The 22,445-nt window shown below is 35.9% G+C and overlaps 2 protein-coding genes across 4 annotated transcripts in view; one reads left to right on the top strand and one right to left on the bottom strand.

The window, feature by feature from the left end:
- The first annotated feature begins 270 nt into the window (after window positions 1-270).
- On the top strand, window positions 271-17,566 carry LOX (lysyl oxidase). 2 transcript variants are annotated; one of them, XM_026720403.2, is made up of 7 exons: window positions 284-1,295; window positions 2,463-2,571; window positions 5,616-5,753; window positions 7,268-7,424; window positions 12,285-12,380; window positions 12,465-12,580; window positions 15,354-17,566. In XM_026720403.2, exons 1-7 carry the CDS (start codon window positions 638-640, stop codon window positions 15,358-15,360), a joined length of 1,281 nt encoding a protein of 426 aa, XP_026576188.1. In that variant the 5' UTR covers window positions 284-637; the 3' UTR covers window positions 15,361-17,566. The 2 variants fall into 2 exon arrangements, with proteins under 2 accessions (XP_026576192.1, XP_026576188.1); XM_026720407.2 differs by lacking the exon at window positions 15,354-17,566 and having other exon boundaries at window positions 271-1,295; window positions 12,465-12,584.
- Window positions 17,567-18,641: 1,075 nt separating this feature from the next.
- SRFBP1 (serum response factor binding protein 1) overlaps window positions 18,642-22,445 on the bottom strand; it is a 69,247-nt gene continuing 65,443 nt past the window's right edge. For both annotated transcript variants that reach the window (XM_087926914.1, XM_026720396.2), the window contains 4 exons: window positions 22,290-22,371; window positions 20,983-21,706; window positions 20,144-20,178; window positions 18,642-19,417 (listed from right to left, as the gene is read on the bottom strand). In XM_087926914.1, the coding sequence (XP_087783040.1) occupies window positions 19,239-19,417; window positions 20,144-20,178; window positions 20,983-21,706; window positions 22,290-22,371 (1,020 nt within the window). In that variant the 3' untranslated portion in view covers window positions 18,642-19,238. The remainder of the gene's footprint in view (window positions 19,418-20,143; window positions 20,179-20,982; window positions 21,707-22,289; window positions 22,372-22,445) is intronic.

Here is a 22,445-nt window from a genome sequence, read left to right on the forward strand (position 1 = left end):
AATTGTCTGAGGAAAGTGAAATGCCTGCATATTGTTAACCCTAGACGGCGAGAAGCGTGCCGACTGCAGAGACTCCTAAATACCCCGAGTGGCACTCGATTGCGGTTTGTCTTCATGGGCTTCTCCCGACTGGGGGAAATAAGGCTGGAAAAAAAGATGGAAAACCAGAGAGGGAGAGGAACGATCTGGCTTGCACGTTTCCAATGGCATTACGTGAACAAATAGAGAATCCGTCTGCCAGAATGGGCTTGTGTAACTTTGCAAATATGCCAGAAACTTTGAAATCCCTCATCTCCTCCCCCTTTCCGCCCTTCCTCCAATTCTCTCCCTCTCTCCCACTGCTTCATTCCAGACTTGAACGAAAGCGAGGACGAGGCGAAGGCTGCTCCTCCTCCCCAAACCCATCTCAATGCAAAAGAGAACGCTGGGAAGAAAAGAAAGAGAACAAGGGGGGCTCTCTCGCTTTGCGCAAAATAAGTCGGAGGTCTGCAGCTGGGAAAAGAAAAGCCGCCAACTGCTCCTTTTGACCTAATAGAATAAGAGAGTTGGAAGGGACTTTGGGGTGCACTCCTGTTCCCCAGTCCTGCAGTCGTCGAGTGGAGTTCCCGCTCGCTTGTGAGAGACCCACGCCGTCGCCATGCGCCTCCATTCCCGGACTTCGCTTCTCCTGGGCCTTGCCCAGCTGCAAGCGTGTTTCTATTGGAGTTGCCTGATGTGGCTACCGGCGGACGGGATGCCACCGATGAATCCGCCGCCCCCTCCTCCCGCCGTGTGGAGACAGCGGATTCAATGGGAGAACAACGGGCAGGTGTACAGCCTTCTCAGCGTCGGCTCCCAGTATCAACCCGCGAGGCGTAGGCTCAGCCCGGAGCCCGCGCAAGGCGGCCACGTTTTGCTTCTCAGGGGCAACGGCACTTCTCCTCGCAGGGCACCGGGAACAGGCAGAGGCGGCACTGCCACTCGAAAACCGGAGGCGCAGTACTGGTTTCAAGCCGGCTACGAGCAACCGTCCGACAGAAATGGCACGGGCGGGGGTCGCAGGGCTGCAGGGCCCCGAGACGGAGCGCAAGGGAGCCCCGCGGACAGCGCCACCGCCAGGACGGGCAATGAGACTGGCTTTTCTCTAAGCAATCTCCGACAGCCGCCCCGCGGAGACGTCATGGTGGGGGACGACCCGTACAACCCGTACAAGTATACGGACGACAACCCTTATTATAACTACTATGATACCTATGAGCGGCCCCGACAGAGAGGCCGCTACCGGCCGGGGTACGGCACCGGCTATTTTCAATACGGTAAGGGCGCGCATTTCAGCCAGTCACACCAGATAGCGGGACAGGCTGCAGCTTAAAAGGAACGAAGTGAAGAGTTGCACCTCTGTCCTAAGGAAGTTTTTAAATACTTGCACGCAGATGCCGAATTCAGCCGTTTGAGTCTGTAACGATGTCCCTCCAAAAAGCGAGTTGCCGCTCCCCACCCCCAGATCCAACCCAGCCGCGTGGCAAGTCCCTCCCTTCTCGGCAGCCTGCGGGATTTCACCTCGGCCAGCCCCACATCCGCTGATCACCATCTGGTCCCAAGTCTCCCCCTCGCCCGGTAGTCGGTCGGGATCTTGCGCTAGAAATAAGTTGTTGAGAGTAAAGTCATGCAAAACACCACGATGGTGAGGGCTACGAGGAAGGAGGCAGAGGTCCCTCATTCTAATAGAGCGGCAACCATTCGGAAGTGGGATTTATAAGGGGGGGGGGAGTGTTAATTATTAGCAGTGGTTCATTTTCTTAGATGGATTCCAGTCCTCTCTGCATATAAATTTATTAGAACTTAATGAGATTGCCCTTGTCTTCAGATGTGACTATTTCATGGCAAAAAGGAAGCTTTATAGGTATTATGGTCAAGTCATTTCAAGTGTTGCTCTCCGAGGGTTCAGTGCTGGGACTGAACCAAACATGAAAAGTAGAAATGTAGGTCTAGAAAACACTCAAATTAACGATAGGCTGTTGTTGGCTTCATTTTGAGGCTTGAGTTTGGTTGTGATTTAGTTAATACAACCTACTTAATGGATGTTTACAGCCTTTTGTTTGAGAATATCTATTGTTGCTTAAGACAACATGCATAATTTATTGTTCTAGACACATTTCTGGTATCTGACAAACTTATTGTTTTCCTCAGCTGGTGGCCTTATGAGGAAAATGCCTTAAAGATACATAAGAAAAATATTTTACAGGATCATGTGGTATAATAGTTCCAATCTGGAAGACACATTGTATTTTAATGTTTCTTTTGATCTTCTGAAAAGTGATTTTTGGTCTTATTAAATGACTGTGCACGGTATAGGTTCCCATTTCTCACACCATGACTAGAAACTACAACTTTGGCTGCCTTTTTCAAGAGTGAAATTTGTAGATGTTTTCTGGATCTGATCTATTTTGTGTATATTTGTGTGTGATTTGATGTACTTGCAGGGTTGCCAGATTTAGTGCCAGATCCTTATTACATCCAAGCAGCCACTTATGTCCAAAAGACGTCCATGTACAACCTGAGGTGTGCTGCTGAAGAGAATTGTCTTGCTAGGTAAGTACAGGGATGGCTTTGATTTCATATCCTCATAAAATAACCTGTTGGATGGAAAGATTATTGAATAAGTTTATGAACTTATTTATGAGCTAATTTATGAACTTTCACAATCAGGAAATGTAAAGATTTTGGGAGAATACAATTCCCTGTATCTCAATCTTTCCCCATGTTGACTGAGAATTCAACAAATCCTTACATATTTGGAGAGCACTAGATGAAGAAGGCCAAACAGCTTTATAAAAGAATTAACTTTCTGAGGCACATATTGTTTGAACATTATTGTTTTGTATCCAGGATACATTATCAAAGATTTTGAATTGCTCTGGTAACATAACAAGAGGAAAATAGATATGATTTCAGTAGAATTTAAGCAGCAGAGAAAATTCTTTTACTATTCCAATTCATAAAACATACTGTGTTTATTAATGTCTGCTGAAAGCTTGATGACCAAACTACATAAGGTTTCCATGCCTTGATTGTTTAGGAATTATTTTCTTACCAGGATCTGTTTTTCATTAACCCAGAGCTTTATTAATTTTTGAAAAGAAGGCCTTTATTAAGCACATTGCTTTGTATGCAACAGAAGAAAGTAATTTTTAAATTGCTGTTTGATCATTGTACTTTCCAGTTATTTATTATTTATCTCCCTACTCTAATCTATTTTTAACTCATTGCTTTTCAGCATCTAGATTAATTGATAATCAGATATCAAATCACAATCAGTACAGTTCATTTCATAATGAAGCTGTAATCGAATGCATACATGTGGAAGTAAGTTACATTAAATGCAGTGAAGCTTTCATAAACATGCATTAAGATAAATCTTTGATAATGCATGACACTAGGAGTCAGCAATGCTCTCAGAAATCCTTCAGACCAAGGCATCTGTTAGAAAGGAAGGTAAATATATGTGTCCCAAGATAATGTTGCAGTATCCAATCTAAGTTGGTCACCAGGACTGACTTATTCTTTCAAGTTGACAAGGAGCTGTTGACTTCCCAGGCTTCAATCGTTTCACTGGCTATTTTTGTCCCTGATCACTCAGTATTCATATTAGCTGTAAAATTAATCGCATGTCCTTGATCACTGCAATGTGAGGCTACCAATGAGTTGAGGTCTTGTTGGTAGACTCACATCGTTATGAACAATGAATATTCAATTTCACAGCTACTCCAATTGTTGGGTGAGTAGGGACAAAAATAGCCAGAGAAATGATTGAAGCCTGAGAAACGGGCCCCTTGTCAGTCAATAGGAGTGCTGATCTACCATCAGCCTATCAGGTACATAAGAGCTGAGGATGCAGTGGCACAAAGAAACCAAAATTAATGACTTAATAGCCAGCCATAAACACCCCAATTAAGTAAAAGCTACACACAATCAGGAGCCATATAAATACAACGCATAGGACACCCCAGTGCACATATTCTGGAGAAAGAGAAGTACCTTAATGACAGGCTCCAGCAGGAGCCCAAAAGCTTGGAAGAATAAACCTTTGGTCCCAGTGGCCGACGTAAATTGGATCCTGCAAAGTACAACTCTCCAGTAGCTGTGCCCTATACAAGGTTTGTGCTACTAGTTTGGAAGCTGTATCTAGTTGTTTGTCCATTAATTTGCATGGACACACAATTGCTAACAAAGGTAATATGTCTAGCAGTTACAGTTCCTAGGCACACATGTAAAATACCAAGGACAGTTTCTAAAGGAGACAACAAAGTTTGAAAGGTGGTCACTGCTTAAATGCTAAAAAGCTTTAATTTGTGAAGCATTGCTTTTGAATCCTTTGCACAGGCTTAATAATAGACAGGCAGACACACAAGACTTGTCTGAATTAGACATACTTCCTGTAGAGATGTTGCAATCTAATTTATGAACAGAGCTCTGACAACCTACACATATTTGATTTATGTTTGACCGTAGAGCTCTAAAAAAATGAATTTTTATAACTCAAATGAATTCAAAGCAATGTTAGTCTAGATTTGATTAATATTATACTTGAGGTAGGTACTTTTTCTTGGATATAGTTGTAAATCTACATGGGTTTTCTTTGTAGTAGAAATGGAGTTAAACTGCAGATGAAATTAAGAATATCATACGATTCCAGCTATAGTTTTCTGTTCAGTTTTTCTTTTAGTCAGAAAAAAACATTGACAAAAATGAATTCTGCTGAAATCGATGGGGAAGAAAGAAGTGAAGAATCAAGGGGAGGGGTCAACAACAGAAATAATAGGAAGAAACAAATCCGTAGAAAAATTGGACTGGGTGGGTCAATAATGGAATTGAAAGGGACTTTGGAGGTTTTCTAGTCCACCCCACTGTTCAAGCAGAAAATCCTGTACCATTTCAGAAAAATGGTTGCCCAATCTCTTCTTAAAAACCTTCAGTACTGGAGCAACCACAAATTCTGGAGGCAAGTCACTCCACTGATTAATTGTTCAGGAATTTTTTTCCTTAGTTCTTAATTCCATAATTTCTGAAAGAAACAGAAAACCTAGTTGCTCAGTGACTTTATTCAAAGAAATATTAATTAGAAAAAAGTATTCAAAACAGTCTGTCCACCAATAGCATTTTTTATGTAGAATTAAATAAAAATTGAGATATGTATAGTCTTAACTTTATTTTTGAAGTTTTGAATACTGATATCGAAGAAATTGTTATACTGCTGAGAGTACTTCCATATTTCCTGTAATGAAAGTCTGAATCAACTAGAAAAAAATCTGTCTTTGTTATTTAGGAAGAATGAGAAACATAAATTGCACAACATTTTCTAATGTAATCATTCCATAAAAATTGTTTAGCAGCTTTAGAATCTCAAAAGCAGTGGATTTTCACTGGGTTGAATCCTTGTTAGTCATGCTTAAGGTGGACCACTGCAATTAATGGGATTTATGTTAGTTCTGATTAGCTTAACTGCTCACGTTTTCACTGATGAAAGCTGCATTAAACCTGATGAATTCCAAGAGGATGTATTCAATTACACAACATTTTAAACTAAGACCTACTTGTCAAACAATTTTACTCTTTTCATATGCATATTCTTGCAGCTCAGCTTACAGATCAGATGTTAGAGACTATGATAACAGAGTACTTCTGAGATTTCCACAGAGAGTGAAAAATCAAGGTACATCAGATTTCTTACCAAGCCGACCACGGTACTCATGGGAATGGCACAGCTGTCATCAGTGAGTGAAGTGTTCTGTATGGCACTTTTAAATTATGTTCATTTGTTATTTACTGTTTTTGTCTGTTCCACTCTTCTTATTGCTCTTGTGTGAAAAACATCAAGATAATTTGCAGCAAACATGAGCCTGAATATCACACTTGTTGGCAGCTCCTTTTGTCTTTTCCTGAGTTGCACTGTGTAAATTCAGGAAATTCCTGAAGAAATTGTCAAGAATGGTAGTTCACCCATCCTCTCTGAATAACCATTTTCCTTTGATTTACATCTCAATAAACAAGTTTTAGATATCAAAATGAACTGCTTAGCTTAATATATAAATTGGTGCATAACTTGGATGTAAACACTAGAATACTAAAAATAAGTGTGTAGCACCAATTATCTTAATTTAATGTTTGTATAAACTTTAATACCAACCAAATTTAATTGAAAAGAAAGGATGAATTACATTTAAATATTATAATGGAGGCATTACTGGGTAAAGGTACCTAATACAGAGTCCTTTTCCTTCTGTGTAAATATGAATTATCTGCATGTAAAAATACTGCAAAGATAATGGTTAACTTTATTTTTTATTACAAAAACACTAGCAAAAATCAGTATACAGCTTTTAATCCTTACCTGTTGTCAGTTTTTATGACTTTAGATCATAAAAGTGACATTCATTTTGAAGTATGTGTATGATTTCATTTTCTATTCAATATCTCAGGGTTCTCTAACCAGATGCTTTTTATATACACCAGAACTAGACAGAATTTCCAGCCAGAGTAAGGAGAAAATATGTGACTTGGGACTTCTAGGATTTGCAATTCCAAAATGCCTAGCAGATATCTGATTAAGGGAGTCTGAGATTGGGGCACCATACCTAGGCTGCAAAAATCCAGGTGACAATTAGAGGCCAGTACAAATATATTTCTAACCAGATTTTTGTAGCTTTATGTAATGACCATAAACATAGCACAGTTAATAGAAAATGGTGGACAAACTTCCACTGGTCTATAAAATGACAATAGAACAACAAAAAACAACAAAATGCAAAAAAAACTATACAAATACAAAAACCTTAATTTTAATTTATTTTGCATATTTTACTAGGTCCATTTAAAAAAACGAAAAATTTCATAAAGAGAAGGATCTTGAATTTATGAGAGCAACACAAATATTTTTAATCAGATACATTGTTAAAATAAGATTAATAGTGGATGAATCTACTTTCCATATTTAAGCCCTTAATCTAATAGGATATTTGGAAATAACAGTTGCTCATTGTTTGGTTTTTAAACAAACAATATATAACAACTTTCTTTAAAACTTTATTTTATTATAATCATTGGAATTATAATATGTAGAGAGTAGTATCACTGGGCTTCAAAATATTTGTCTAATAGATCTGAATACTGCAATATTTAAAATATGGGGAAATATTATTTTGACTTTGGCCTTATTGGCCAAATTATTATTAAGATGTTGATTCCTGGCGCAATAAATTAAAGTAATCTTCTGTTAATTTATTAATAGACATTATCATAGCATGGATGAATTCAGTCATTATGACTTACTTGAAGCAAGCTCACAAAGTAGAGTAGCTGAAGGACACAAAGCAAGTTTTTGTCTTGAAGACACTTCTTGTGACTATGGATACTATAGGCGATTTGCATGTACAGCCCATACACAGGTAATGTATATTTATTAATATTGCTATTCTTTAGATAGAATTTAAGGTAATATAAATTATCAAATTCTACTCACTATGAAACTTTGCATTACAAAGAAGTACATTATGAACAGTTTCGTACCTTTTGATTTAGTTTTAAAGTGCTTCATCTACCAGAAAATAGTTAGGAATGGAATGAATGAAAGCTGATATTTAAGTTCATTTAGGAATGGTGAGTAACATCTCTAATTTATTGCCAGGGAGAATGAGTTAGTGTAAAATACAGATAGTCCTTACTTTATGACTAGTTGTTTTATGACTGAAATTAAGGCAGCCATGAAATTTGTGCTTGATGAGCTGTAAATCACCCTGGCTGTCATAAATGGTTGTGCTGTTGACCCAGTGTCACTTGAGTATATGTTGGGTGGGTAAACTTTATGATTGGCCACAACATTCTGCAGTCACTTGACTGGGATTCACAACATTGTTTGCTGGTTTCTGACATTTGCTGTTTCTGACAAAAATTTCCTATTAAGATGAATGAGTTAACAATTGGTTACAAGCTACATTTGTTTAATGACCACAGTATTTGCTGAACAACCTCTACAAAAAAAAGGTTGGAAAATTATTTCCAAGTCACACGAGTGCCCCAATTTATGACTACAATGATTTATGACCATCATTCCGGGCTTAATTATAGTAATACAGTAAGTCAAGAACTACCAATATCCTTCATAGAATAGTATAAAGCCGTGGACCGCCGGTGGGCTGTGAGAAAATTTTGGTGGGCTGCAGAGAAATCTCACTCCCAGAGCACCACTCCAAAGCAATTAATCCAGGCTGTGCAGAAACACAAGGCTGCGCAGCCCATATGGCCTGCGGGAACCCTCCCTGCCCACTCACTCCTTACCCGGTAAACTTGCCTGCTAAATTTCTATTTTTCCTTTTTCCGACCATCATCTGTTCTGCTGTGCTGGGAGATTTGGATTAGCTAGGAAGCAGAAAATGGTTGGATTTCTTGCTTTCTAGCTAGTTTTTAGATCTTCGGGAACCTCCCTTAGGACTGAAGGTTTGCTTGCAAGCAAATTCAGTGCAGGCTCATGGCAAGCAAATTTGAGAGACCGAGCTAGCCGATGGCAGATAGATAGATCACTGAATGATTCTGTGAGAAACTCAATCTGCCTGCTTTGCCTGATTTTGGGTAAAAGTTTCTCTTTTTTAAATAAAAAATTCAATATTTACATGCATGCATGGTGTATTGTGAGTTAATTTTGTGAGTATGTAAATATTGAATTTTTTATTAAAAAAGAGCATCTTTTACCCAAAATCAGGCAAAGCAGGCAGGCAGATTGAGTTATTCATTCAGAGATCTATCTATCTGCCATCAGCTAGCTCCGTCTGTCACATAAAATTTGCTAGCAAGCAAACTCATAAAATTTGCTAGCAAGCAAACTCACAAAATTAACTCACAACACACCATGTATGTAAATATTAAATTTTTTTATTAAAAAAGAGCAATTTTTACCCAAAATCAGGCAAAGCAGGCAGCAGATTGAGTTGCTCACAGAATCATTCTGTGATCTATCTATCTGCCATCAGCTACCTGAGTCTGTCACATAAAATTTGCTTGTTGTGAGTCTGCACTGAATAATAGAACCTTCAGTCCCAAGGGAGGTTCGGCTGTGCTTAAAAGCAGAGCCGAAGATCTAAAGACTAGCTAAAAAGCAAGAAATCCAACCATTTCCTGCTTCCTAGCTAATTTAAATCTCCCGGCACAGCAAAACAGATGATGGTTGGAAAAAGGAGTGAGTGGGTGGGGAGGGTTCCCACGGGCCATGTGGCCAGCACAGCCTTGTGTTTTTATGCAACCTGAATTAATTGCTTTTGGGGGGGTGCTCTGGGGGTGAGATTTCTCTGTGGCCCACCAAAATTTTCTCACGGCCCACACCGGTTGGCGACCGCTGGTATAAAGAATTCTATCCATGAAGAGTTGCTCTGGGAATCTTACTGCAAGTTTTCTTTAAAATGGGCATCCTGATAATCATCCTTCAGAATAAAGAATGAAAATAAAAATCATAGGACTGCATAATTTTGAACCTAATCTTGATTATCCTATTGGCTTTTGGAATACAGCTGTCCTTTAGTACATAGCAATAGTTTGTAAATGAATTGTTTTACTCATTTGAAATATGTAATGCAAATAATCAAGGTGTTCTTTAAAGTTTTCTTTCAGTAAATTTCATTTCCAGAATGCTATTAATTTTCATTGATTAACCATCAAATTGAGTATAATCATGTTCAAATTTTGCAATTTGCCTTTCCTTAAACGATTTTCACTTTCAATTCAAATTTCATTATATCAGTAACTAGACCCCTTTCAACGGTTTATTGCACTTTAAAGCTTGGTACAGAGAATTACTTAACTCAAGTGTTTTTCAACCTTGGCAACTTTAAGATGGGTGAACTTCAACTCCCAGAATTCCCCAGTCAGCATTAAAGTTGCTGAGGTTGAGAAACACTGACTTAGCTGAAGATAGAAGTAGTTGATGATGGGCTGTTCATATTTTGAAAATGATATGAAAGAAATGCATTGTACTCTGCACAAGGGCAGCTTTCTTTGTTTTTGTGATTTGTTTAAGCAGCTCAATTTTTTGAAACTTCCACATAAGCCTGGAAAAGAGATGCAGCTGTTAAGAGTTGCTTTAATTTTAGTGAGTAGATTTGCTAAGATCAACTTTGAGATTTTATAATAGTTTGCTCACTTTTCTTGGTGTACTGGTTTAAAGGAAATATCAACATTATCATCAGCTTGGTGTTCTGACCCTGGCTTCCTATGGCAATAACAATCACATGCTGTTCCCAAAAACCTTTTTTTTAAATTTCAACAGCTGTGAATTATATGCATTCACAGTCCGTAATGAGTCCCAAACAGTTTATGAATAGTCCAACAGAAGTCTGCCACAGTCTTTTGGGATAAGGCTGATAAGCACCCACCTTTATCTACCTTGAAATGCTGCCAACGACTAAATCGCCAATTAGCTGTACAAGGCCAAATGGAGCACAAAGTCAACATGGAGCTTCAGATTTTAAACTGACCAGAATGAACAAAGTTGTTTCCTGCAAAGTCTCCTGGCCCTTTGCTTCTCCTTTATGTCTTATGGGAGGGGCCAATCATCTCCAAGCCTTACTCCTGAGTCACCCCTTTTGTCTTAACTGTTCTTGCCTTCTGGCAGCTCTGTGCAACTGCGCACTGGGAACAGGCTTCCCTTAATTCCTCTGCCTCACTGATGTCAGATTCTGGAGGCTCCGGAGTCTGCATATAACTCTCAGATGGCCCTGGCCCCATCTCTTTGTTGGAGGCAGATCCCTCATCCGAGCCCTCGTCAGACTCCAGGACTGGCCCATGTTCCTCCCCATTGTCCGACTCTGCTGCCAGCTTCGTAGGCTGCCAGCGGACCACAACACTTAGGCATGTATCTTTCTGCCCTTATTATTATGAATTATTTACTTACAGTATATACTCAATATTGTTGAGTAGTGTTTCATGAACAGTATTTTTTTAAATTAAATATTAAATAATCAAATTATAATATATAATGCACTATAAATAAGTATCACAGGACCAGTTTGCTATAGTGGTGAAGGCATCAGGAGACAATGAATTCTAGTTCTGCCTTAGGCACAAAGCTTAAAACTTAAGCCCTAGGAAGTAAGAAATGTCAAACCACTTCCAAAATCTTACCAAGAAAACTATAAGGGGCTGAATGGAAAAAACAACAAAGACCATTTTCTTACATCATCTACATCAAACTAGATCTATATTTGTAAAAATCTAATAAATATGATTAAATATTACCGAAATTTTAAAAGTAACAGCATTAATAGTGAAGGTAATAGACCATAAATGAAATTTTGATTCAGATTTTTTTGTGTTGGGGTCTTGTTTAGGAGAAAATTACTTACATTCTGTCTTTTATTATGATATTTTGACTTGCTATAGACATATCCTTCTGTTCCTATATACATTTTTCAGCAGATGGCTTCATTTTTTTCATAGCTGATAGAACTGTATTGTATCATAATAAATTGCAACACTGTCCTTGACTATATTTTGATTGACACCGCTTACAAGCATATTAAGTCTGGATGGGTATTTAGTCTCTGCAGCATGTATCTCACAATTACAAATAAGTAACCAACTGTAAATATATATGCCTTAAATATAGTATCATACTTTGGATTTTTTAAAGAATCATCATCTCACTTTAAGATGATTATTTTAACAGCTTCATTTTATGAAGCATTTTCCTCAGCAATTACTGAAGACTGCAGTCTGATTCCAAATCTAAAATATATATTCAGCTGCCAGCTTTCAATATACCCATGACCTTCCTTTCCATGGCCAAGACTCTTCTTGCCAAATGACACATAGTCTGTGACTAAACGTCATACTTTTCCTAGATCCAGTCAAGATATTACTTAGAATATTTTCATGGCAGAGAAAGGCATCGACTTCGTCTATCGGACGTTGTGAAGACTATATATGTAGCTTAAATGGAGTTATCCATTCAGGATATTCAAGCATGATAGCAGTTAGAGGACAGCAGCATAAGCATATGTTTTTCTAGCTTATTCCAATGGATGTCACTGTTTGCTTTTAGACCAGCCATGGGGAAGTATTAGACTTCAAATACTTCAAGAAGAAAAATCTGCTGGTATTTGAGGATTGGTGAAGGCTCCAGATATGGCAAAAATAAACCAATAATCTTTACAGAAGAAAAGTGACTATTTCTTTATTCTGCAAGTAATATATGCTTATTATACTGTATTTTTAAATAGTTATTCTCTCAATTTTTTAAAAAATTAGCATTACATTTCTAGGGGCTGAGTCCTGGTTGTTACGATACCTACAATGCTGATATAGATTGCCAGTGGATTGATATTACAGATGTTAAACCTGGAAATTACATTTTAAAGGTAATCACATTTCGTTAATTAGAAAACCTAAACATATTTAGTATTGTATGAAACCTGTAAAGTATAGCATTTTTTTTTTTGTAGGTTAGCGTCAACCCTAGTTACTTGGTACCGGAATCAGACTATTCCAACAACATAGTACGTTGTGATATCCGTTACACCGGCCATCATGCCTACGCCTCTGGGTGTACAATTTCCCCGTAAGTTCTTTCTTGTTTATAGTATTTTGCAGTAGTACTAATAAAATGTAGCATGAAGATAGAAGAGCATTGTAATGATGGAAGTATATATAAAATACTTTTTAAAATGAAATGGACAGACACAATGTTCAACTAAAGTTATGTGCTATACTTCTGTAAGGGACAATAAATATTGTACTCTTTTTTTCCTTCCCATGTGTTAGCTACTCTTTTAAATAGAATTCTGCATTGATCTTAATATAAATTTTCAAACAAGCCAGGAGCCTAATTTTCTTGAGCTTGCTATGGTTCAAATTATCATTCCTTAACCAATTGCTTTATAAAATACTTCATAAATTAAATTGCCATCTAGTATCTGGAGGATGCCAAGTTGGGAATAATTTTCTAGCCAAAGCCTCTGCTCCTTCCCCCCAAAAAAGTTGAGGTATGCTTGGAAATTACACTCATTTTAAAAATAAAATATTTATTGTCCCAATAAGGTGGAAGTTATTTTAGGAAAGGGCTTAAAGACATGACGTATTGCTTTCAGGGATATGACTTGGATCGAACCTGGAAACAGATAAAAGCTGTTTTAAAAGTTTGCTACATTTGCAAGCCATATTTATGGAACCCTGCAAAGTAGGGCTGTGTAGTACTTCAGATTCAATTCCAAAGAGGTTTTCCTGCGCACATGGAACTTGTCTGCAACTTTTCAAAGCATCAGGATGTATTTCATCCAGCTGATGTGCAGAAATACATGCAATCCTGGAAAAAGGCATGGCTGCTTTAGAGTTGCAGATAGGTATTACATTCTGGGCTCCTACATGCTTTGGAGTACTGTGCAGTGTTACTGTGATTTCACATATCTGGAATTGGGCCTATGCCTGCCTATATTTTATACTTGTTTTGGTTTCATGTTAGATCCATTCCATTATAAAAATTACATTGCCAAACTTACATTTTTTCCATAAATCTGTCTTTAATTGAGTGGCCTAAAATGAACCTAGAATTATGCCAGACTCGATTTTGTTTGCCAAAGCATGATACTCAAATTAGATTGTTTGTGAAATACTTCTGTAGAAATCATGTTTTGAACCTTTTAAAGGGATTGGTACTTCCCTACTGCTGCATGGATTTTACAAACAGCTGCTTTTATTTCTAGCTCACACTTACAAATTCCTAATAGTAGCATATCTATTAAAAATATAATCATAATGACCCACTTTGACTTCCCACTCAAAATCATATAATTATAAATTATCTTAAAGGAGAACACCCATTAGTTGTTAGGAAGTTTAGTATTTTCCATTTTCGAACATGTATGTATCTGAAAACATATTATTTTTGTGTGTGAATATTTAAATAGCTGCTTAAGCACGGCATTTACACATCTCAGATTTAGTATTAATCTTTCAAACGTAGATGATCTATAATAATGTAACTTTTGCCTTAATCTCTTTAGAGCCAACTTCCTTATTGTTTTCCTTTAATCTTTAATTTGCATTCAATAATTTAGTATTTGGCATGTACCAATATTGTTGCTACATGTTATTTATCAAATGACAAATTGAAAAATTTCACTATCAGTTTGAAGTAGTGGTTGGTTTACAGAATCAGTGGAGGGACCATCCTTTTTTTGTTGTTGTTGTTGTAGTCCGGGTGAATGACTTTAAATGTCACCAGTACTATTAGCAGAAGTGTGAGAATTTGACATTTTTCAATTCTCAAAATTAAAGCTTAAACACTGGAAATTATTTTGAAAGAAGCTAAACTTCTTTTAGAATCAGGTTTTTTTTTAAAAAAATGGAAAGAGCAAATGTATTCTCAGACTACTAAGATTAGTTATAAAAGATTTATACAAATGGATTTAAAGTATGGGAAAAGCATTCAAAAGCGTTTGGTGAAGCACATTAATATAAACCTAGAAATGTTTAAGTAGCTGCATTCTTTAGGTCTGTTTCAGTTCCAAAGGCTGTCCCTGTCTGTGCTCTTGGTAGCAGCAGAATGTATAGGTAGTCCTCGACATACACAGTTCCCTTAATGACTATTCAAAGTTACAACAGGACTGAAAAAAATGACTTATGACCATTTTTCACACTTACAACAGTTGCAGCATCTCCATGGTGAAGTGATCAAAATTCAGATGCTTAGCACTGACTCATAGCCAGATTCACTTAACTATGGTATAAAGAACTGCAGTGATTCACTTAACAACTGTGGCAAGCAAGGTTGTAAAATGGGGCAAAACTCATTTATCTTATTTAGCAACAGAAATGTTGGGCTCAATTGTTATTGTAAATCGAGGACTACCTGTATATGCATGCACAGACAAGCAAGGAGGATAGCCTTTAAAGCAGCTCTGAAAGCCTCCTAAAAGATGCTACTACATTACTACTCCTTGCTTTTATGAAGGACATTACATTCATGCCAATGCAGATAGTGAACTATCTGTTCAGTGCTTCTGTTTGCAGTATTCATAAAAACAATTTAAGCAAAAGACAACAAGGGTAGGCATATTAACTCAAATCCAATTCAGATTAATAATCCAGTTTGAATTGACTCATCAGTTTTAATTAGAATAATGTGTATATAAACAGAATCATTTGAATCTTCAGGCTAAATTGTCTTGGTTAAAACATTCTGATGACGCAATCAAATCTCATCCAAATTGAATTTCTAAATTGAAATTTATCACATTCCTAATAGCTAAAATATTTATTGTATTTTTAAAATTTTTATTTGTAATTTTCTGTGCAGCATTGTTCCTAATAATAAACTTGTTTTTTTTCTGTAGATACTAGGATGAAAGAAATTGGTTTACTGATACCCAAGATTTGGAGATGCAATTATTTTATAAACTGAATAGGATGTAAACACTTTTGAAAAATGAGAAGGACCAGAATATATAGAATATGACTCTGAAGCATTAAAAACTTCTTCAAAATGAAATGCTTGTTTGATTCAGCTGTTCAGCTTTTGAAGCCAGTGAGACAATAGTACTCTATAGAAAGAATAATGAATTCTAAAGGAAGTTAACCTATCTTTTCCATTGACTACTGGAAATCAGCATATTTTGTAAGTGCTTTTTAGAAATATAAAGGGTGCTAGCATAGGCAGATATCCAAAGAGCTGCTTTTAATTTCATTGGATGGTTGAGGCACGTCTAATGGGAGTTTAAACATTTATGTTTAAATAGCAGTAGGCCCATCGCTTCATAGTAACATGAAAGTTTTCTAACATCTTTTTGCAATATTTTTTGTTACCAACAGTCAATGGTACCAGTGTCCAAATCCTCTGGGATTACATAGCAATTTCATAGTTCTTTGATATGCAGTCGTGTAATACTGATTGTGAAGAGTATAGGAAGAAACTATAGTTGTGGAACAAATTGGTAGGGAAGACGAAGCTTCCACAAATACCAAAGCTTCATTTTTTTTGTCTAATAGATAGAAAAGTAGGATTCATTTTAAAGGACAGATTTATGCTTAAACATCCATTGAATATAAAAGGATTCTATTTTTAATGCATTAGCAGGCAAATAACCTTTAACCAAAAAGTGTATCAGTATTTTAATACATTACTTAGAATATTAAAACACCAGATTTGCCTATTTCCAGTGCTTCCTGCAGACTGCTTTGCATTTTCTCTCCCCCACTACTTTTAACTGGAAAGTGTTTCAATTAAAGATGTTGGAAAGATTTTGAATTACAGATGTTTAGAAACCACTTCTCATGAATTGGAATTGGATAACAGATTGAAAATGATATATGCTTACCAGAAAAAAAAAGGCTGAGTTCATAAGTTTGATGCTTTATGTTATGTTCCATTATAAAATCTAGTTTTTTAGCTACATGAAAAATAAAAAATAAAAAAATTCAGGTGAAGTCATAAAATGAGCCTTACCTAGATTTGTCTGTGTACCTCATGAACATACAAGAAAACGTTCTTTTAAAGTGTTTGTTTAGGAAATCAAAATAAATTATTTTATACATACATGAAAGCACAGATATGCTCATATGCTATTATATGACATGTAACATTTGGATATATGAAATAATTTTTTGTGGAAAGATTTTATAGTTTGAATCTGAAACATTTGGGTGCTTTTTAACTTTCATTGTCCAGTTGTCTGCGATGAGATTCCCTTCCATTCTAGAGCAAATTTCCCAAAATCTGCTCTGGAACACCTTTGACTGCATAGTAAAAAAATAGCAATTTACCGTCATCCAATGAACACTATAATTTGTTCCATCCATTTAGATTAAGCATTTATTCTATCATTCGAGCAACATACCCAAAAGTTTGTGGTCAAAATCACAGGACTGGATCCTTTCTATCCACTTGTTAAGACTCCTTATCTTTTTGATGGATGTTGAACTGCCAGTCCTGATCATATTCTCAACCATACATTAACATATACATTGCACTATTATGTCAACCACTTGAATTGTTTATACATAAGCTTCAGTTTTTAAAAAACCCAGACTTGTAGCAAGGAACTGTAACTGGTATTGTGACACCAATAACTACTTAGAGGACATTCCTTCAGGAAAGTTGTTGATCTTCTCTTTAGTAATGTAAGAGATAGTTGGCCTGACAATTGAGTAACTTTGCAATATAGGATAAAAATGTATAAAATGCATTTTTTTTATGATAAAACCATATTTTCATGTATAAACATAGAGTATCTGTTATTTATTATGTGAACAGAAGGAATGTGCAGAATCCGGGAAAAAGCCTGAATAGAAAAGGATACTATTTTGTGAAGGATACTGTGATTTAAGAATTTTTGTTCACCCTAAATCATGAAGTAGAATTCCTAAAGGAATATCTCTTTATCATCAACTTGGCCACTCAACTGGAAGAAACGTTGAATGTGGCAAAAGTCACAGGAATGTTCCACACTGTGAGGTTGACCCATCTAAGTGAGTTTTACTAAAAAACAAAACAAAACACCCCTTTGCTGTGCCAAATACTGCATGATGCACTACATTAAAAGATTTTTTTTTTAATTACAAATAATGGGAATTTATACATTCCTATCATTTCAAGCTGGATATAACTGAGGTACTATACTAATTTCATTAAAAGTGGTCTATCCTGTGCTTTTCAACACAACAAAGATTTTCACACTCTACATTACAAAGGTGCTTATATAAGGTGCTTAAATATATATTTAACTTGAACTGAAAAAAGTAAATATCTTACTTGTCCAAGAACTTTAAAATCTAAACATCTTTCTATGAAGTAATTTATAATTAATCATACACTAACATTGTATTCTTCACAGAACTTCCATATTCTTGTACCGTTTGCAAATTTATGTGAAAATGATATAAATAAAAATATTTCAAATGCTCAAAGTCTCATCTAGATTCAACCAAAATATAGTCTAGATCTTGAATAAGTTAAATTTTATGTCTATGATCTGAGATTCTTTTATGGACAGACATTTCAAATCTCATCCAGAAGTTTCATGTAGATATTACAGAATAGAGTGAGTATATTGAACTGTGAAGAATTCTACAAAGAGGCTCTGAGATAAATTTTTCTTTCCCATCAATACCAGCTGGGTACCACTCTTAATTCCCCCAATACCATCATAATACTGAAAGCTACTGAGAGGTTAAAAATGGCATGGATGAACACATCCTCCCCACCCTTCTACCTGAGACCATCCATAATTGTGATCAATTCTGTCTCAGTCTTGTACCTAAGCCTGCAATCTGAGTAAGTGGGGTCCAGATAATTTGTTTCCTATGGGTTTCTTTGAACCTGCAGCACAACTACCTTCTCAATAGGAGAGGATGAAAGCTGTCTAATATACTCAGGTCTAGCAATGGTATTTTGGGGAGGGAGGACCACCTTATTTTTCAGTGTTTGTGGGACCACCTGTCAAGGCCACCCCCTGGATCCAACTACATGTCAATTATCTCATAATGATCTCTAGAGCCCAACTTGCACGTTCTAGTTTTAAAGTTTATGGTGCTTAATCACGCCATCACATCTATTCACTCAGCTTGTTTAGGAAATAGTAACTAAACACAAAGGCTATATTTCCTGCATAAATGAAGCAAAGTGGTATTTTAAATTATAGATTTATTATGGCATAATCTTTCAAAAGCACCAGTCTACTTTCATAAGATTTATGTTATTCTGCAGACAGTATATATGTTTCTGTTTCATATCCATGGCCACAGGAGTTGAGTAGGGACTAAATGGCAAAAACAAAGAAATCATAAAATCAACCTTGCAAACTTTGCAGCTGAATTACCATTTAAATGCTATAATGAAGATTGAGTAAATAAAAATCCATTTTCTTCTTAGTTTTAATTTAGCTATACAGAGCTTCCTTCTTCCTCTCTTGGTTAGTAAGTGTCTTGCAGATCATCAGCAATGGGTCTTTAGAAGATTCAAAATATTCTCTGTGAAGGATTTCTACGAGTGTTGACAGACCAGAATCAACCACTGATCTTTTTATGCAAGATCTCTATAACCTAAAAAAATATTTGACAAAAGTGCCAATGTCAAAACAGGAATGGTCTGCAGTGAAAAATTATTATTCCTCAAAGTAATTTTTTTAGCTTATACTGCTTCACATACGTTACAACGTTGTCAATATGCAACATTGCAAAAAATAATAATAATAATAAGTGATGCCATCTCTAAAAGGAAAATTCTAATCTTCAAATTTGATTTTTTTCCCTTGGAATGCTGTAATTTGAGATATTTGCTCTCGCATTTTTCTGCTTGCTTCCCATGATGGATGAAGTGGTTGCTGTGGAGGGTTCCTCTCAGTAGTACATTTCACTGCTGAGCTTTTAGGCATCCGTTTCTGCAGGTGATTTTTTTCAAAAGCTGTCCAAAAATTAAAAAGAATAAAGTGTAAGTAACTCAATCAGTTATTCACTCAACCTTAGTTATATAACAAATCCAAAATTTAGAAGGCTTTTATTCTTGAAAAAATTCAATGTTGTTTCCAACAGGCTTTATTATTGGAGGGAGATTCTGAAAGATCCCCTTTGAATGGAAACTGTCACTGGTGGAGAAATAATAAAACACATTTTATACTGTCCTCCCTACACAGACACTCATCAAGTATTATCATCTCCATTCTTTAGTTAATACCCTGGCCATTTTCTTTTATCTTATTATCAGACAAATCAGATGTTATTTCCTTGATTATGGCTAAGTACTTTCACGTAGTTTGTACAGTATGCCATATTTTTTCTGAATCTTTGATATTTCAGAACTTTTTTTATTTTTACCCTAATGGTGATATTTTTGTTTCATTTGTTGTCTATGACCAAATAAAAATGGATTGACTGAAAGTGTAAGTAACTTTTCACATACACTTTATACTATATTATAAACTGATAGTAAGCCACAAACATTCATATTTATTAGGCAGAAATAACTTTAATATTGTTAAACATGTTCATTTTTAGACTATTAAACATACCAATACTAAAAAATTCAAAACCCATGATGAATAAAAACATTAACTATCTAGTTAATGCAAAACTAGATTTTATTATCCGCGAGCCCAAATGCCAAGAATATTATTTTAGTATTCTTACTTACTTGTCTTGTGTATAATAAAACGGCCTCTAATATTCCTAGAATAAAGAATACAAAAGTTAACAGTGAAAAAAGACAATAGTTTCAAGCAAAGAACAATACACTGCTAGTGAATCAAAAAATTGAATCTAATGTACATACATAAATGCATGCATTATTTACATAAGTGTACTTACATGGCCAAGCTAAGACAAATATGACTATAATGTTTCCTACAATTAATCTAGATTCTTCCTAATCTATTAATGGTGCTAATAAGATCCAGTTTCTCTGAATAACTTCAATATGAAAACTGACGCAATAACCAGGAAGGGATCATGTAAGGCAGACAGTAGGGGAAACACATAGTCTGGCCTAGAGAGTAGATGCAGTTTTACTTTGTTATGGGGAAAAATATACAACTCCAAAACAGAACTCCAGGCAGAGTTATTTTACCTTGAAATATGCACATAAATTACAGGCATGCACTTAATGACATGTTTCTTTGATAGTAGCTCCTTAATGCTATGTTTATTGGGCCTAACTAGAATCTGTCTTCCCCACTATAATGCTCCTTCTGTTTCCTCTCTGGCCACTTGGTACACAAATTCAGTCCCACTGAAAATAAAGGCATTTTACTTTTGTCTCAAGGGCATAAGTCGTTTTTGCTACATGCTACATTGAAGAGATGAGGAAAACCGCTAGATCCTGTGTTTGATTCTCAAAGTTGAGGAGGAAACTATTCTCTTCGATTTCATTATCAGAAAAATCTAAGTTGTTTTTACACTATAGTTTGAACATTTTAAAACACTGTTTCAACAAATCACTGATCAGATTTTCAGTGCAAAAAAAAATGTTCCTACCTTTTCACATGTAAGGGTTCTTGAGTGTTGGACAATGAATGATAAAACACAGATTCTAGCTTCCCTGCTTTTGAACTCTGCTTACTGGCTTTTGAATTTGGATCTAATATCCTGTCACACTGTGGATCCTTTGGTTTTTTTAGAGGCATAGTTTTAATTTTTTCTGTAGGTTGTGAAGTATTAGCTGCTCTCCTTTTTTTCATTCTCTTTACTTTGCCAATGAAGAAATCATCATTGCTGTTACTTTCATCGGTGCTGGAAGACTGATTACAGAATCTCTCTTCTGTACTGTCATCAAAACATTCCTCCTTTCCACCATCCCCACTTTTATCCAGATCTTCATCAGAGTCACCTACTGTCTTATTTACAATGTCATTCAAATATACTTTTTCTTGTGAATATTCAGAGTTTCCACTTTGATCCTGATGAATTAATTTGTCATTTTCTATGTCAGGGACAGCAGAAGAGTATGAGGGACATTTTTTCATATTATCTGCCATTTTCTGTACTCCACTTTCAAAAATATATTTTTCCCCTGCATCAATTTGTATTTTTTCAATTGCCTTTGTTTTATCTTGAGATTCAGCTTGTTTAAGTGTTTCGCTGCTAACAGAATGCTGGGTCTCCCCAGGATGCTTATTGAGCTGCCCTTCCAGTTGTTGTTCCATTGAAGAAATAGCTCTAGCTGGTGTCTGTCTTGCATTTTTAAAGTCTTCCACCGCAGCTAGGAAAAATAAATGCAGGTTTGATTAGAAAAAAATAGGAACAACTTGTATATAAGTACAGCAATGGTAAAGAAGTTATAAAACAACCCTGCTATTTATAATTTTGAGTAGTTTACACCTCCCCAAAATCTTTATTTAATGAACTATACGTCCTTTGTACTAATTGTGTTACTTTCACAGTATATTACTAGGGATTTTAGAATCCCTGATCCTTTTCATTAGTTTTTAGTTTCACAAGGAAGAGTAAGAATATGAATTAAAAGTTTTGCAGCTTATCAATCTTCTACTAGAAGATATACATGCAACATTATGCATGACTTGTAATACCTTTATTTCTACACAAAAATACTGCAATTATTTGGATTATGTGAAGTTGGGTTATCAACTAATTTTCTTGATGGAGTTCTTGTCCCTTTCCTTCAGGTGAATAGAATGAAAAAATATTTAAAATGCATTGTATCTATAAATGTTCTTCAGAGGCTAACAACATATTGCTGTATAATTTAAGATATATTCAAGCAAGAGACTGCAAATTTAGAACACAACCTTGTACACAGTTTAGTTGCAGTGAATTCTGCTTACCTTTAATATTAGCAATTTTCGTCTTCAGTAATGAATGAGATGTCAACCTAGCAATTGCTCTCTCTCTTGCTGTAGAACTGGGCTATATTAGGAAAATGAAAAAATATATTGAATGAAAACATAACAGTAAAACAGAAAATACACAAAGAGGTATTT

The sequence above is a fragment of the Pseudonaja textilis genome, chromosome 2, assembly GCF_049901715.1.
Source record: "Pseudonaja textilis isolate UNSWEBS1 chromosome 2, rPseTex1.2, whole genome shotgun sequence".
In the NCBI taxonomy this organism is placed as follows: Eukaryota; Metazoa; Chordata; class Lepidosauria; order Squamata; family Elapidae; genus Pseudonaja; species Pseudonaja textilis.